The 13,136-nt window shown below is 42.0% G+C and overlaps 2 protein-coding genes across 2 annotated transcripts in view; both read left to right on the top strand.

Moving 5' to 3' along the window:
- LOC132380901 (uncharacterized) overlaps positions 1 to 6,452 on the top strand; it is a gene marked incomplete at its 5' end in the record, with an annotated part of 146,857 nt that extends 140,405 nt beyond the window's left edge. The window contains 1 exon segment of the mRNA XM_059949819.1: positions 6,144 to 6,452. Coding sequence (XP_059805802.1) covers positions 6,144 to 6,452 — 309 coding nt within the window.
- The window catches only part of LOC132381042 (guanine nucleotide-binding protein G(i) subunit alpha-3), a 34,620-nt gene continuing 27,461 nt past the window's right edge, over positions 5,978 to 13,136 (top strand). Inside the window, exon 1 of the mRNA XM_059950156.1 lies at positions 5,978 to 6,733. Within this exon, the coding sequence (XP_059806139.1) occupies positions 6,616 to 6,733 (118 nt within the window). The 5' untranslated portion in view covers positions 5,978 to 6,615. The remainder of the gene's footprint in view (positions 6,734 to 13,136) is intronic.

Genomic DNA, 13,136 nt, shown 5'->3' on the forward strand with positions numbered 1-13,136 from the left:
CCTCTTCACCATGACTGCTTGCTTATATGCTCTGAGTTGCTGCGGTGTGATTGGCTAATCAGATATTTGCAACAACACACAGGTGTATGGGTGTACCTAATAAAGAGGCCTCTGATTGTATATAAATTGCATATTAATTTCAGATCAGCAACCAAATCCATTTTTCTCTTAAAAAGAAGTGGGTTATCATGGTTAGTTGTGAAATCACTTGGGCCAAGTATGATGTCTTCTGAAGGGGTGCCTATTCATGGGTCCTCAGGAGGCTGGAGACGCTGATCTGGATCCACATAATCGGGATGTTAGGGTGGATTCCTTTAAAGGAGAATGCCTGTAGGTGATTTTGTTTAACATGGTGAGCCTGATGCACAGACTTTGACAGATCGTGGTCAGGGTCCGGTGACTTGGCGTGCAAGACGACAAGGGACTTCACTGCCGCAGCATTCTTCCACCTTCACTGTTGTCGTAATGTGTCTTCATCTGCCAGTTCCACCACTGAGGTCTTGCTTGGATCACTGTTTGTCTGGAAACTCCCCCTTGACCTTTCTGCCATGAGTAATCCTACCGGGAGCTAAGCGCCTGACAGCATCGTTCTCCGGATCTCAGAAGCTCACCAGCCTCTCAACCACAAGGTGATAATTCTCGGGAAAGTCATGCTTTCTGAATGACAAGGTAGACAACATCTTAGATGTTTATTCCATTAGCTATAGAAGATTTTGAGATGTTACACAATAATGAAATGTTTGTTATTCCTTGTTTATTCTTCCTGTCATAATTCAAACTGCCATGATGTGCTAACAGAGTATTAACAGTAATGGATTGTGGTTTTGTTCATTTACTGTATGTTCCTCTGAACTTCCTAAAAAATTGTTGAAGTATAACCAGAGAAGTTGAAATAACAACCCATTCTGCATAATGTATGGTTTTAGTTTGTTCCCAAGTGAAACTAAATCATTTAGACCAGAGGGGACTTGAGTTCCACTCCTGCCTCAGGCTACAAAGAATGATTTCATTTTGGCTGCAGTAAGAACAATTAAGGTTATTCTCTGTAAATTGGACAGGGTAAAGCTGCTCATTATTGGTTCCAGTCACTGATGTTAGAAAAATGTATAGGTATTCATCGTTATTAAGTGCCTTGCCATATGACATGGGCGATCATGGGCTTCTATTTGTCAAAACCATACCTTTTCTTGGCAATTTTTCTACAGAATTGGTTTGCCATTGCCTTCTTGCGTCTTTACAAGTTGGGTGACTGACCCCAGCAATTATCAAACACTTCACAGACTGGCTTCAGTGGTCACCTAACCAGGACTTGTAATGTGCACCAGCTGCTCATACGGCCATCCACCACCTGTTTTCATGGCTTCACGAGTCTGATTGGGGGTTAATCAGGTGCTATACTTTGCCCAAAGTTTACCTGCAGGCTAGCAGAGAGAGGAATGCCTTACACCTCCTTTGCTAGAGCCGTATTCCCACCCCACCTCACCATGTATAGGTACTTCTAGGTTTATTCTGCAGGTAACATTAACATCTGAAGTTCAAAGACAGGAAGGTCCCTAAGGTTGCAGAAGGGTTAACCAGCAATAGTAGAACCACACTGCAACAAGACTCAATGCTTTGAGACAAGATTAGGGATAAAATTAGACAATGACTTTATTCTTTATGGATCCAGAACAGAACTTGCAAAGTTCAATCTAATCTCAAGGCTGCAGGCTTAAGAGGTGCACATGGACTCGTTTGGCAATTTGATGAAATAACTTTATTACTATTCGTCATGAAACCTCAGTGGTAAACCGCTTCCTCCAATCCCCTTCCCTGCTGTTGCATTTTGAAGCTTAATACCAAGGTTGGCTCTGTCTCAACTTTCCCTCCTCTGTCCCAGGCTCCAAAATGATATTTACTCGTGACTTCCCCTGGCTTGGTAATGTTCCATAAGTTCCAACTCCAGTCCTGGGGATCTTGCAGATTTGACCAAGTGGTTTCTGGTACTTTATGAAATTCCGGGAAATTCTGGCTCATAGTAGGCAAAAGGGTCATAACCCACCCTGTGTGTTCACTTAATGTTCCAGCTGCCTGTGCAGCTTGCTAGAGGCTGCATCAAGAAAGATCTCGTGGCAATCTAACTGCTGAATCTGTCAGGTTTAGCTCCTCAGACCTCACTCAACAACCAATCTGACATGATAGTTATCCTCATTATAGTCATGATGAAGGGTCTTGGCTGAAATATCAATTTTTGATTCCTTTCCATAGATGCTGCCTGATCTGCTGAGTTCCTGCAGCAGCATTTTGTGCTTGTTACTCCAGAATCTGCAGAATTTGACCATTGTCTCATCGACTGTGGTACTACTAGGTGTCTGAGAGAGACATCTCTCACATGCACATTTAAGAGAGAGGGACAATGAGACTGGAATGAATAATCAGCTTCCAAATGATCACTGACACTCCCAGACCCATGATATCAGTACCAATGCAAACACTGTGCCCCAACCACTGACCTTGTCTCTGGATAAGATTTTTTTTTAAGATTAGCTTTATTTGTCACATGTACATTTAAAAATATAGTGAAATGTGTCACTTCATCAATTCAAATCAATGGATTGATCGTCCTGGGCAGCCCACAAGTGTTGCCTATCTGTAACCCTATCTGTACGCTTTTGGAATGTGGAAGGAAACTGGAGTGCTAGGAGGAAACCCATGCAGGTATAGTGAGAACGTACAAACTCCTTGCAGACAGTGGCGGGTTTTCATCTTTCAGCTGGCATTATAAAGTTTTGTGCTAACCACCACACTAACATGTCACCCCGACTCTTCATTTACTGTTCCTGACCTCTCATTCCTGGCCCTAAACCCTAACCTGACCCCCTAACTCCCCATGCTGTGCCCAAAATCCAGGCAAGTGGAAAACATTTCTTTACATTCTTGAGGTGGACCTAGTAAACAGTGGAAAGACTTTGGGAGGTGACCAACTCTCTGCTGTCTCCCCACCATCTGCCCTGTTCCTATAATCATGTTCAAATTGGGTTTCTGGTGAATTGAGTTAGGCATTACTCTTGCTGGACATGATCATTGCCTGGTATACTTAAGGCATGACAGTTACTTGACTCTTGTCTGAGTTTTGCTGCAAACATAGAAACATAGAAAATAGGTGCAGGAGTAGGCCATTCAGCCCTTCGAGCCTGCACCACCATTCTGTATTATCATGGCTGATCATCCAACTCAGAACCCTGTACCTGCTTTCTCTCCATACCCCCCAATCTCTTTAGCCACAAGGGCCATATCTAACTCCCTCTTAAGTATAGCCAATGAACTGACCTCAACTGTTTCCTGTGGCAGAGAACTCCACAGATTCACCACTCTCGGCGTGAAGAAGTTTCTCCTCATCTCAGTCCTAAAAGGCTTCCCCTTTATCCTTAAACTGTGACCCCTCGTTCTGGACTCCCCCAACATCGGAAACAAACTTCCTGCATCTAGCCTGTCCAATCCCTTTAGAATTTTATACGTTTCAATAAGATCCCCCCTCAATCTTCTAAATCCCAGCGAGTATAAGCCTAGTCGATGCAGTCTTTCTTCATATGAAAGTCCTGCCATCCCAGGAATCAATCTGGTGAACCTTCTTTGTACTCCCTCTATGGCAAAAATGTCTTTCCTCAGATTAGGGGACCAAAACTGCACACAATACTCCAGCTGTGGTCTCAAGCAAGTATTTGCTGAGGTAAATAGGATTGAACATTGTCTAATCATGACCAACTATTTCGACATCTTAAAGGTCATTGCTGAAGCTGTTGGTGACCGTTTGCCTGGAGCACTGCCCAAGGACCTCTAGAAATGATATCCCAGGCAGTGCACACAAAACGCTGATGGAACTCAACAAGTCCTCCTCTGGAGGGGAATGAACAGTCGACGCTTTGGACAGACACCCTTCATCAGGACTGAAGAGGAAAAGGAAAGAAGCCACAATAAGAAGGTGGAAGTATTACATGCCGACAGGTGATAGGTAAGCACTTGCCGGAAGAGTCGGGGAGCAGCAGAGTTCACAGAGGGGAAGCTGTGGGAGAGGGTATCGTTAAACTCCTGTCAATCAGAATCAGGTTTATTATCACCCTCATATGTCGTGGAATTTGTTGTCATGGGTTCAATGTCCATTCAGAAATCAGATGGCAGAGGGGAAGAAGTTGTTCCTGAATCATTGAGTACATGCCTTCAGGCTTCCTTACCAACTCCTGATGGTAGTAATGATGAGGGGGCATGACCTGAGTGATGGGGGTCCTTAATGATGGATGCCGCCTTTTTGAGGCATCACTCCCTGAAGATGTCCTGGATACTATGGAGGCTAGTGCTCATGATGGAGCTGACTAAGTTTACAACTCTCTGCAGTTTACTTCATTCCTGTGCAGTGGACACCTTCCAACCCCCATACCAACCAGTCAGAATGCTCTCCACCGTACCTTTGTAGAAATTTTGAGCGTTTTTGGTGACACATCAAATCTTCTCAACCTCTTAAAGAAATATAGCTGCTGTCAAGCCTTCTTTGATAGGTTGGGTCCAGGCTAGATCCTTGGAAATATTGACAGCCAGGAGTTTGAATTTGCTCACTCTTTCCACTTCTGATCCCTCAATACGGACTGGTCCCTCGTCTTACCCTTTCTGAAGTCCACAATCAGTTCTTTGGTTGTATTGATGCTGAGTAAGACCAAATGAGAAGAATTAAACCGCTTCAGGGTATCAAATAACTGATACCTTAGGGCCAAGCATTTTACTCATGTATTTGCTGCCTTGTTCACATGTAAAATCAAACTTCACTGCCTACTTCACTGAGATGTAATTGTGGAGTAGGCGGGATCTCAGCAACTAAACAAGCAATTTCTATTGGGTCATCTTGGATGAAGACGAACACTATAAAATGGATCATAGCAAGGGGGATAACTTCACTCAACTTCACTTCACTATTGAAATGTTCCCACAACCTCACTTTCAAGGATTCTTCATCTCATGTTCTTGTACTTTATGAACTATTATTATTATTTTCTGTTTGTATTTGCACAGTTTGTTGTCTTTTGCACACTGGTTGAATGCCCAAGTTTGTGCAGTCTTTCATTGATTCTGTTAAGGTTATTATTCTATTATGGATTTATTGAGTATGCCTGCAAGAAAATAAATCTCGGGGTTGTATATATGTACTTTGATAATAAATTTACATTGAACTTTAATAAAGATTTCATTTTTATACCACATTTTTGCTTTGTTATTATGGGCTACTGCAGAAAAAAATTGCAAACTCTGGAACACTACCTCACTATTTTCATCTCTATTTATTCTTATTGTAGTTTATAGCCATTTCTATGTATTGCCCTCTACTACTGCCACAAACAGTAATTTTCCTGACATACATCAATGATAATAAACCTGATTCTGATGCACGGTAAGCCATTTAACCTGAGGTGGTCCATACTAGACCAATAACTCAGGGGCGAAATGGATGAGAATTATTGTAAATAGGGTTGCTATCAGTCCTGGCTTCAAATGAGAAATTGTTTGCCCCACGTGTAACAACAGGAAAAGGAAAACAGCAAGCAGGGGAGGTAATGAAAGGATGGAGGCAGGGGAGAGTGCGTGAAGGGAGAATGGAGTGGGAAAGATGGAAGGGTTAGTTGAAGGCGCACCGTTTAGCACTTGTCATTGTGTTTATTAGCATGTGTGTGCTGTTTGCCGTGGACTTACTGGAGGAAGGAATTTCATTCCACCCTGGTGTACACGGCAATAAACTAAACTGAAAAGAGAAATCACACAGAGGAACGGCAGAAGAGACACTAGAGACCGAAGGTGCTGGAATATCTAGATCAACAAATAATCTGAAGGAAGAACTCAGCAGGTCGAGGTGTGTGTGGGCATTTTAGACAAAATTAAACTACAGAGCTGACACAAGAGACTGCAGATGCTGGAATATGAGTCCTGACGCAGGTTCTCGTTCTAACACGTCGACAGTTGCTTTCCTCCAAAAGATGTGGACTGACCTGCAAATTTCCTCCAGCAGATTGTTGCAAACGGTGATAAACTGAACACGAACTACACTGCATACTATCTCCTCTGTCTCTCAGTCCAGCTAAAGGGTACCAACGTGAAATGATGACTTCTGTTTTCCTCACCAGATGCAGCCTGACCCGCTGAGCACCTTCGCAGGTGATTTTCAGCATCAGCAGCCGCTTGTGCCTTCTAATCGGAACTACATCTCCCACAGTGCAGAGCGCAGATCCTGCTGCGCGACCGGACGTGAGGTCAGGAAAGGGCAGGGTTTCCGTTTTCAAACGCTAACTGTCAGGGCTCGTGGCGAGCGGTCGGGTTTAAACCGCCAACATTTCAGGCGCTGGAGTCCGGTTGCGGGCAAGCAGCTACTCGGCGGCCGAACCTCCCGGCCGGCCGGTTGCTCGGCTCCCACACGGGATTTGTCATTTCCGTGAGGGAAGTCGCGCCTTCACCCCGCGGTCCGGGGGCAGCGGGTGAAGGAAGGAAGCTCCGGGGTCCGGTGGAAAGTCGCCGGCAGCCTCTTCTCCCCGCGCCCGATCCGCAGCCTTCTCAACTCACCCTTCCTCCCTCGGGGAGAGAGGGCTGCCGGTTGCCGCCATGGGCTGCACCATGAGCGCCGAGGACAAGGCGGCGATGGCCAGGAGCAAGATGATCGACCGCAACCTGCGCGAAGACGGAGAGAAGTCGTCCCGAGAAGTCAAGCTGCTGCTGCTGGGTAAACACTTGCCGCCGGGAAGCGGTCGCATCGGGGAGCGGTAGTCGGGGATACCGTCCTGTGCAGGGGTGGGAGGGAGTTAGTTGCACTGGGATTGCGCCTGTCCCGTCCTCTGAGGCGTGGCTTCCTGTACTGCAGGGGGTGCTGTCCGTGGAGGCTGGCTTCCCGGTCGTGGGAAATTAATTCTACAAAATCCCAAGGTTTTTTTTAATTGATCGGGAAGAAGCTTTGAAACACGGATTGAGGCACCACTGGGAACAGACCCTTTGGCCCAGCTCGTCCATACTGACCTTATGTCTATCAAAGTTAATCTCATTAGCCCAGTACTCTTCTGTATCTTTCCTATCCATATATACATATTCAAATGCTTTAGCATTGCATTTGTGGCCACCTGTACTACTACTTGTTCTATATCTCCACCATGCTGTATGGAAAAAAAACTTGTCCTGTATTGAAAAAAATATTTCCCCTGTTATCTTAAATTTGCCCTCTAGCTATAGAATGGGGGATAAGACTGAGTTTGTCTATGCTACTGATGATTTAATAAGTCTCTAAGGTTGTCCCTCAGCTCCCTATGTTCTAGGGGGAAAAAAAGCCCAGACCTGGAAAATCTTTCCTGCACTCTTTTCAACTCAGTGACATGCTTCCTATAGTTGTGCAGCCAGAGCTGCTCGCAATGTTTCTAAGTGATGTCTGTTCAGCAACTTGAACAGTTGCATCACAACATCCTGAGCAATTATATCATAACCTTTCCCTCAGATTTTCAAATTATTTTAAGTCTGTAGGAAACAGTTTGGCCTACACTAGAATGCTGTCACCATTCTGGTCATAACAGTTTTTTTAAATTATTTCGAAGTCCGAGAGCTGGTGCGGTCAAGGTTAACTAGAATACTTCTAAAATGCATCTGTAGAGCTACAGTGAGCTGGTTCTCTAAAACAAAATATAAAACCAGGACTTGTGACCTATGTAGTGCTTTTAAAAGGGACCCTTTATAAGCACCTAAAGGAAAACGACTTGCTTCGCTGTAGCAAGATTGTGAGGGAATGGCATTGGCTGGATAGCTCAAGAGTTGGCAGTGAGGCAGAAATCAGCTTCTGTATTGTAATGGTTTGATTGAGGATTGTCTGTGCAAAGTCTTAGTTACTGCAGTTACATTCTGTGTGTTGGCTTTGGTTCTGAGCAAATCTTGCTGGTTCAGCAGAAGGCAGCTGGTTTGGCTATTACAGAAAGTTATTTCTTTGGAACCTCTTGTATTCCATTTCAGGCTAACAAGATATTTATGCACCACTGTGATGGCAGACTGCATACATCGAGTTTACTGACAGCAGTGTGATATTGATGTTGACTAGGTAATCTAGTTTTAGTGATGTACTTTGGCAAGAGCTTCCTGCTTTTTGAGAATAATGCTGTGCGATCTTTGTCACCCTTTGATTAGCACCACTTTGGGAAAAGCTGCTATCCCTCTTCAGTGCTGTGCTGAAGTGTTGGGCTGGATTTGAAGCGAACCTGTAACTTCCTGACACATAATACAACAACCCACTTAACATGGCCGACCTTTGTGGATAATTTAGTTTTGACCTGTGCAAATTAAATTTGGGATTTTTGAGTAGGTGTTTGGATCAATGACTATTTCCCTAGTAGCACTTGCATCCACAGTAAAGTGTTTTGAGAGGTTGGTAATTAAACATATCAACTCCTGTCTGAGAAGTGACTTGGATCTGCTCTAATTTGTAACAGGTCCACAGTAGATGCAATTCATTGGCTTTCCACTCAACCCTGGACTATCCAGACAGCAAAGATGCATACATCAGGATGCTCTTTATCGACTACAGCTTGGCAATACTGTAGTCCTCTCAAAACTAATCAATAAGCTTCAAGAACTTGGCCTCAATACACCCTTGTACAGTTAGATCCTTATTTCCTCTCTTGCAGGATGCAATCAGTCAGATTGGTAACAACATCTCCACAATCTCTATCAGCATGGGTGCACCACAAGGCTGTGTGCTTAGCCCCCACGCTGCTTGTTTACACATACAACTGTGGCTAAGCACAGCTCCAGTGCCATATTCAACTCTGCTAACGTAGGCTGAATCAAAGGTGGTGACAAATCAACATGTAGGAGGGAGATTGAAAATCTGGCTGAGTGGTGTCATGCAACAACCTCTTAATGTCAGCAAGACCAAGGAGCTGGTTATTGAGTTCAGGAGGGGGAATTCAAAGGTCCCTGAACTAGTCCTCAGTGGAGGAGCAAATTTGGAGGTCAGCAACTTTAAATTCCTCAATGTTATCTTTTCAGGGGGCTTGTCATAGACCCAGCGCATAAAGGCAGTTATGAGGAAAACATGGCTGCTCCTGTACTTCCTTAGGAGTTTGTGAAGATTCAGCATGACCACTGAAGCTTTGACAAACTTCTATAGATGTATGATATTGACTGGTTGTATCACAGCCTGATATGGAAACACCAATGCCCTTGAATGAAAAATCCTACAAAAGAGTAGTGGATATGGCCCAGTCTATCATGGGTGTAGCCCTCCCAACCAATGAGCATATCTACATGAAACACTGTCACAGAAAAGTGGTATCCATCATCAGAGACCCCCACCACCCTGGTGTCATCGAAAAAAAGATACAGGAGCCTTAGGTTCTTGAACCAAAGGGGACAACTTCATGTTCCTTCATTGAAATGTTCTCTCAACCTATGGACTCTCCTTCAAGAACTTTTCATCTCATGTTCTCTATATATTGCTTATTTATCATTTCGATTTCTCTCTTTGTATTTGTGCAGTTTGTCTTTAGCATCCATGTCTTTCATTATGCTTATTATGGATTTATTGAGTGTGCTCGCAAAAAAATGACTTGGGATTATATATGCTGACATATGTGTACTTTGGTAATACATTTTGTTTGAATTTTGTAGTCATGGGAACTATCAAAAATGAGGTCGAAGGTAGGATTTTAAAGTTGGAACAGTGTGTTTTGACATTAAGTAGGTTTAGATTAAGTTATTTATACAACCTCCAGTGGTGGTGTAAAGTGAAATGCACATTGGCTAGGGTAGGAACAATAGAGCTAATGATGATTATCAGTTGAGATAGGCAAGATGGGGTTTGCAGTCAACTTCACTGGATTTGAGACATTAAAGTGAAAATCAATGTGTGTACTAAAGGGCCAGTGATTCTGAGGTAAAACTGAATGAAATCTTTAAACTGGATTTGGTCACAAGCTGTGTAGAACTACAGACTATTTACAGAGTATTTGCTGGCAAGTCCTGCAGAGCAAGTTGTGTAATAGGAGTTGAAATAATTATTTATCAAAGCTATTAAAAAAAATCTTGAAGCCAACAACAGTTTTTGATTACATATTTGAGCTATTCGTATTTGGTGATATGAATTGGGTATGTTTTTTAAAATCATGCATTTACTCATCGGGCCATTTACAAACGCAGGTCATCTGAGATAACGTACAAGTTTGGATGCTGATGATTGAATTATTCTAATGAAATTCTGACAAAACATCTGTGAATGTTTGACTTTACAAGCTTCACACACATTTAGACTTCAAAGGGCGTAGTTTTGCAAGGAATGTGTCACTATTCTATGACCTGTTTATAACTTCAAGAATTGAGAGATGGAAATCGGGAATAGAGATCTATATAGCTGCTGAATAGAAACATAGAAAATACGTGTAGGGGTAGGCCATTCGGCCCTTCGAGTCTACACTGCCGTTCAGTATGATCATGGCTGATCAGAACCCTGTACCTGCTTTCTCTCCATACCCCCTGATCCCTTTAGCCACAAGGGCCATATCTAACTTCCTCTTAAATATAGCCAATGAACCGGCCTCAACTGTTTCCTGTGGCAGAGAGTTCCACAGATTCACCACTCTCTGTGTGAAGAAGTTTTTCCTCATGTCGGTCCTAAAAGGCTTCCCCTTTATCCTTAAACTATGACCCCTCATTCTGGACTTCCCCAACATCGGAAACAATCTTCCTGCATCTAGCCTGTCCAATCCCTTTAGAATTTTATACGTTTCAATAAGATCCCCCCCCCCCCAATCTAAATTCCATCGAGTATAAGCCTAGTCGATCCAGTCTTCCTTCATATGAAAGTCCTGCCATCCCAGGAATCAATCTGGTGAACCTTCTTTGTACTCTCTCTATGGCAAGAATGTCAAGAATGTTGAGATTCAGATGATTATAACTCCTGGGTAATATTTCAGCATCTTGAAACCAAAGGAAAAACAATGAATGTCTAATTTGCAGACAAGTGTAATGCTATCAAAGTCAGCAGTCAGGAAGAATAGTTGTTGGGAGGGGGTTTGAGAATTAAGATACAAATTTATGTATTCATCGTAGGTACATTGAAGTGTACAGTGAAGTATATGGTTTGCATTGACAACCAACACAACCTGATGGCAAGTGCCACTCACATTCTGGTGCTGAAGTAATATGCCCACAATTTTAAACAGAGCAACATTAGCAACAGTAACAAAACAAGCCCCTTGTTTAAAATATTAAGAGCATTAAATATTTTGTCTGCTTCAATTTGTCTTTTGTTCCTCACTTATCTCCCGAATGTAGGAGTTAAAATGATGTTGTGACTGATAATCAGCCCACAGTTTTAAGATGGGCTGCAGCATGTGTAAGGCATCTGGGTTAGCATCAAAGTCGGTGAAGATGTAGCGCCTGCTCATTAGTTGGATTTGGACAACTTTATTCTCCAGTCTGGTCCTTGGGATGTTTAAAATGCTCTGGCATAGCATTTTATGAGCACCACATTGAGATGGCCATATTTTGTAGCATTTGTCTCCCTGATTTGTGACACGTTTTGTACAATTTACCAGTTCTTTTTGAGAACAGTGGGACAAAGTTAGAGGCTGGTTAATTAATTGCTGCAGAACATAGATAAAACATGCAAATATATTTTAATGAAAAACTCACTTTTTGGGTTGATTTAGGGGAGACATTGAAAATGCTGAAAAATTGCAGTACATCTAGCAGTTGACCATTTTTGGTTGAAGGTAATACAGAATGGATGGATTGGTTTATTTTTGGTCCATTTATTATTTTTGGTTAAGGGTGTTTATAGGATTACAATGAGTTTGAAGATTTTATATTTTAATTCAACTGACCATTTCCCCCACTGTATAAATTTGACTTTATGAAATGTACCTTGTATCAGTTTTGGAAAGAAAAAACTGGCTTGCCTGAAAAAGTGCTTATTATAAGTTCAAAGTGATGTATAACCAATCCAATGGTGGAACTCGTAGTATTTATTCATTAATCCTGTGTTTCTTTGTATTGTCGATCTGAAAGCTTCACCTTGTTTACTTTCATTTTTTTTAAAAGCTTACTCTCATAGCCTATTGATATTTTGAATGTTTTATCAATGATGAAAATGTATTCTGTGTGTCAGCATTAATCTGATCATGTCCCACTATTTTGAAACAGCTAAGAAAAATTAATATTAAAAATGGCTTGGATGTATTCACAAGAAAGTTGCTCAAAGCTGTGGCTTTAGAAGTTGAAATAAAAACTAGAAAGCAACAATCTATGATCAATACTAGCTGAACTAATAAATTTTATTTTTAAATGTGAATGATTTTCATGATGTTGAAATATCCTTGCTAAAAGATTACATCTTTATATTAGTGTTGCGGAAGGAAATTTGGTTTCATTATGATGAAAATGGTTTGTTAATGGCATTTATAAAAAGGAGACTTCCTTGTGAAACTAAATTTCAACATGCTCTTCTTGGGTTTTAGGTTACACATAAGGTTCCATTCACTCCTTGCACCATTTTGTGAGTGTACTTCTCATTTGTGTACAGAAATGAAACAATCTTCATGTGAACTAATTTGTGAGATGGAGAATAAATATAACACAAAATTACCTTTTGCATCTCCTTCCTCTCCCCTGCTCCACCCCCAAACACCTGACACAAATGTTCTTTCTGGGATATTGGTCATTAATGTCTCATTTAATAATTACTTATGTAAGAGGTAGATATGAAGGGAACTTTAGAAGTACATTTGAACCTCACAGGTCAAATTTTTACAGAACAATCAACTAATAAATGACTCATCTGTGGTCACTTCCTCTCTCGCCAATACCAACATGCACTGCCCCTCTTTCTGTGCTGAGCTACTCTGCTCAGATGTTATGATTTGGACTTAATTCATCAATGTAATTCAGTATAGGCAGGAAATGAAGGAGGACACCTGAGGAAAAATAATGCTTTTATAAAAATAATTTTCTGTTAGAGGATAATTTGTAAATTTGAGTTCAAATCTCATCATTGGCTTTAATGTGACTCCGGCCCCACTAAGTGGTTGATTCTTATTTGAAATAGCCTCTAGGCAGTTTAGGGATGAGCATTAAACGCAGTAATGTATATATCCCAT

Source organism: Hypanus sabinus, chromosome 25 (genome assembly GCF_030144855.1).
Source record: "Hypanus sabinus isolate sHypSab1 chromosome 25, sHypSab1.hap1, whole genome shotgun sequence".
Lineage (NCBI taxonomy): Eukaryota > Metazoa > Chordata > Chondrichthyes > Myliobatiformes > Dasyatidae > Hypanus > Hypanus sabinus.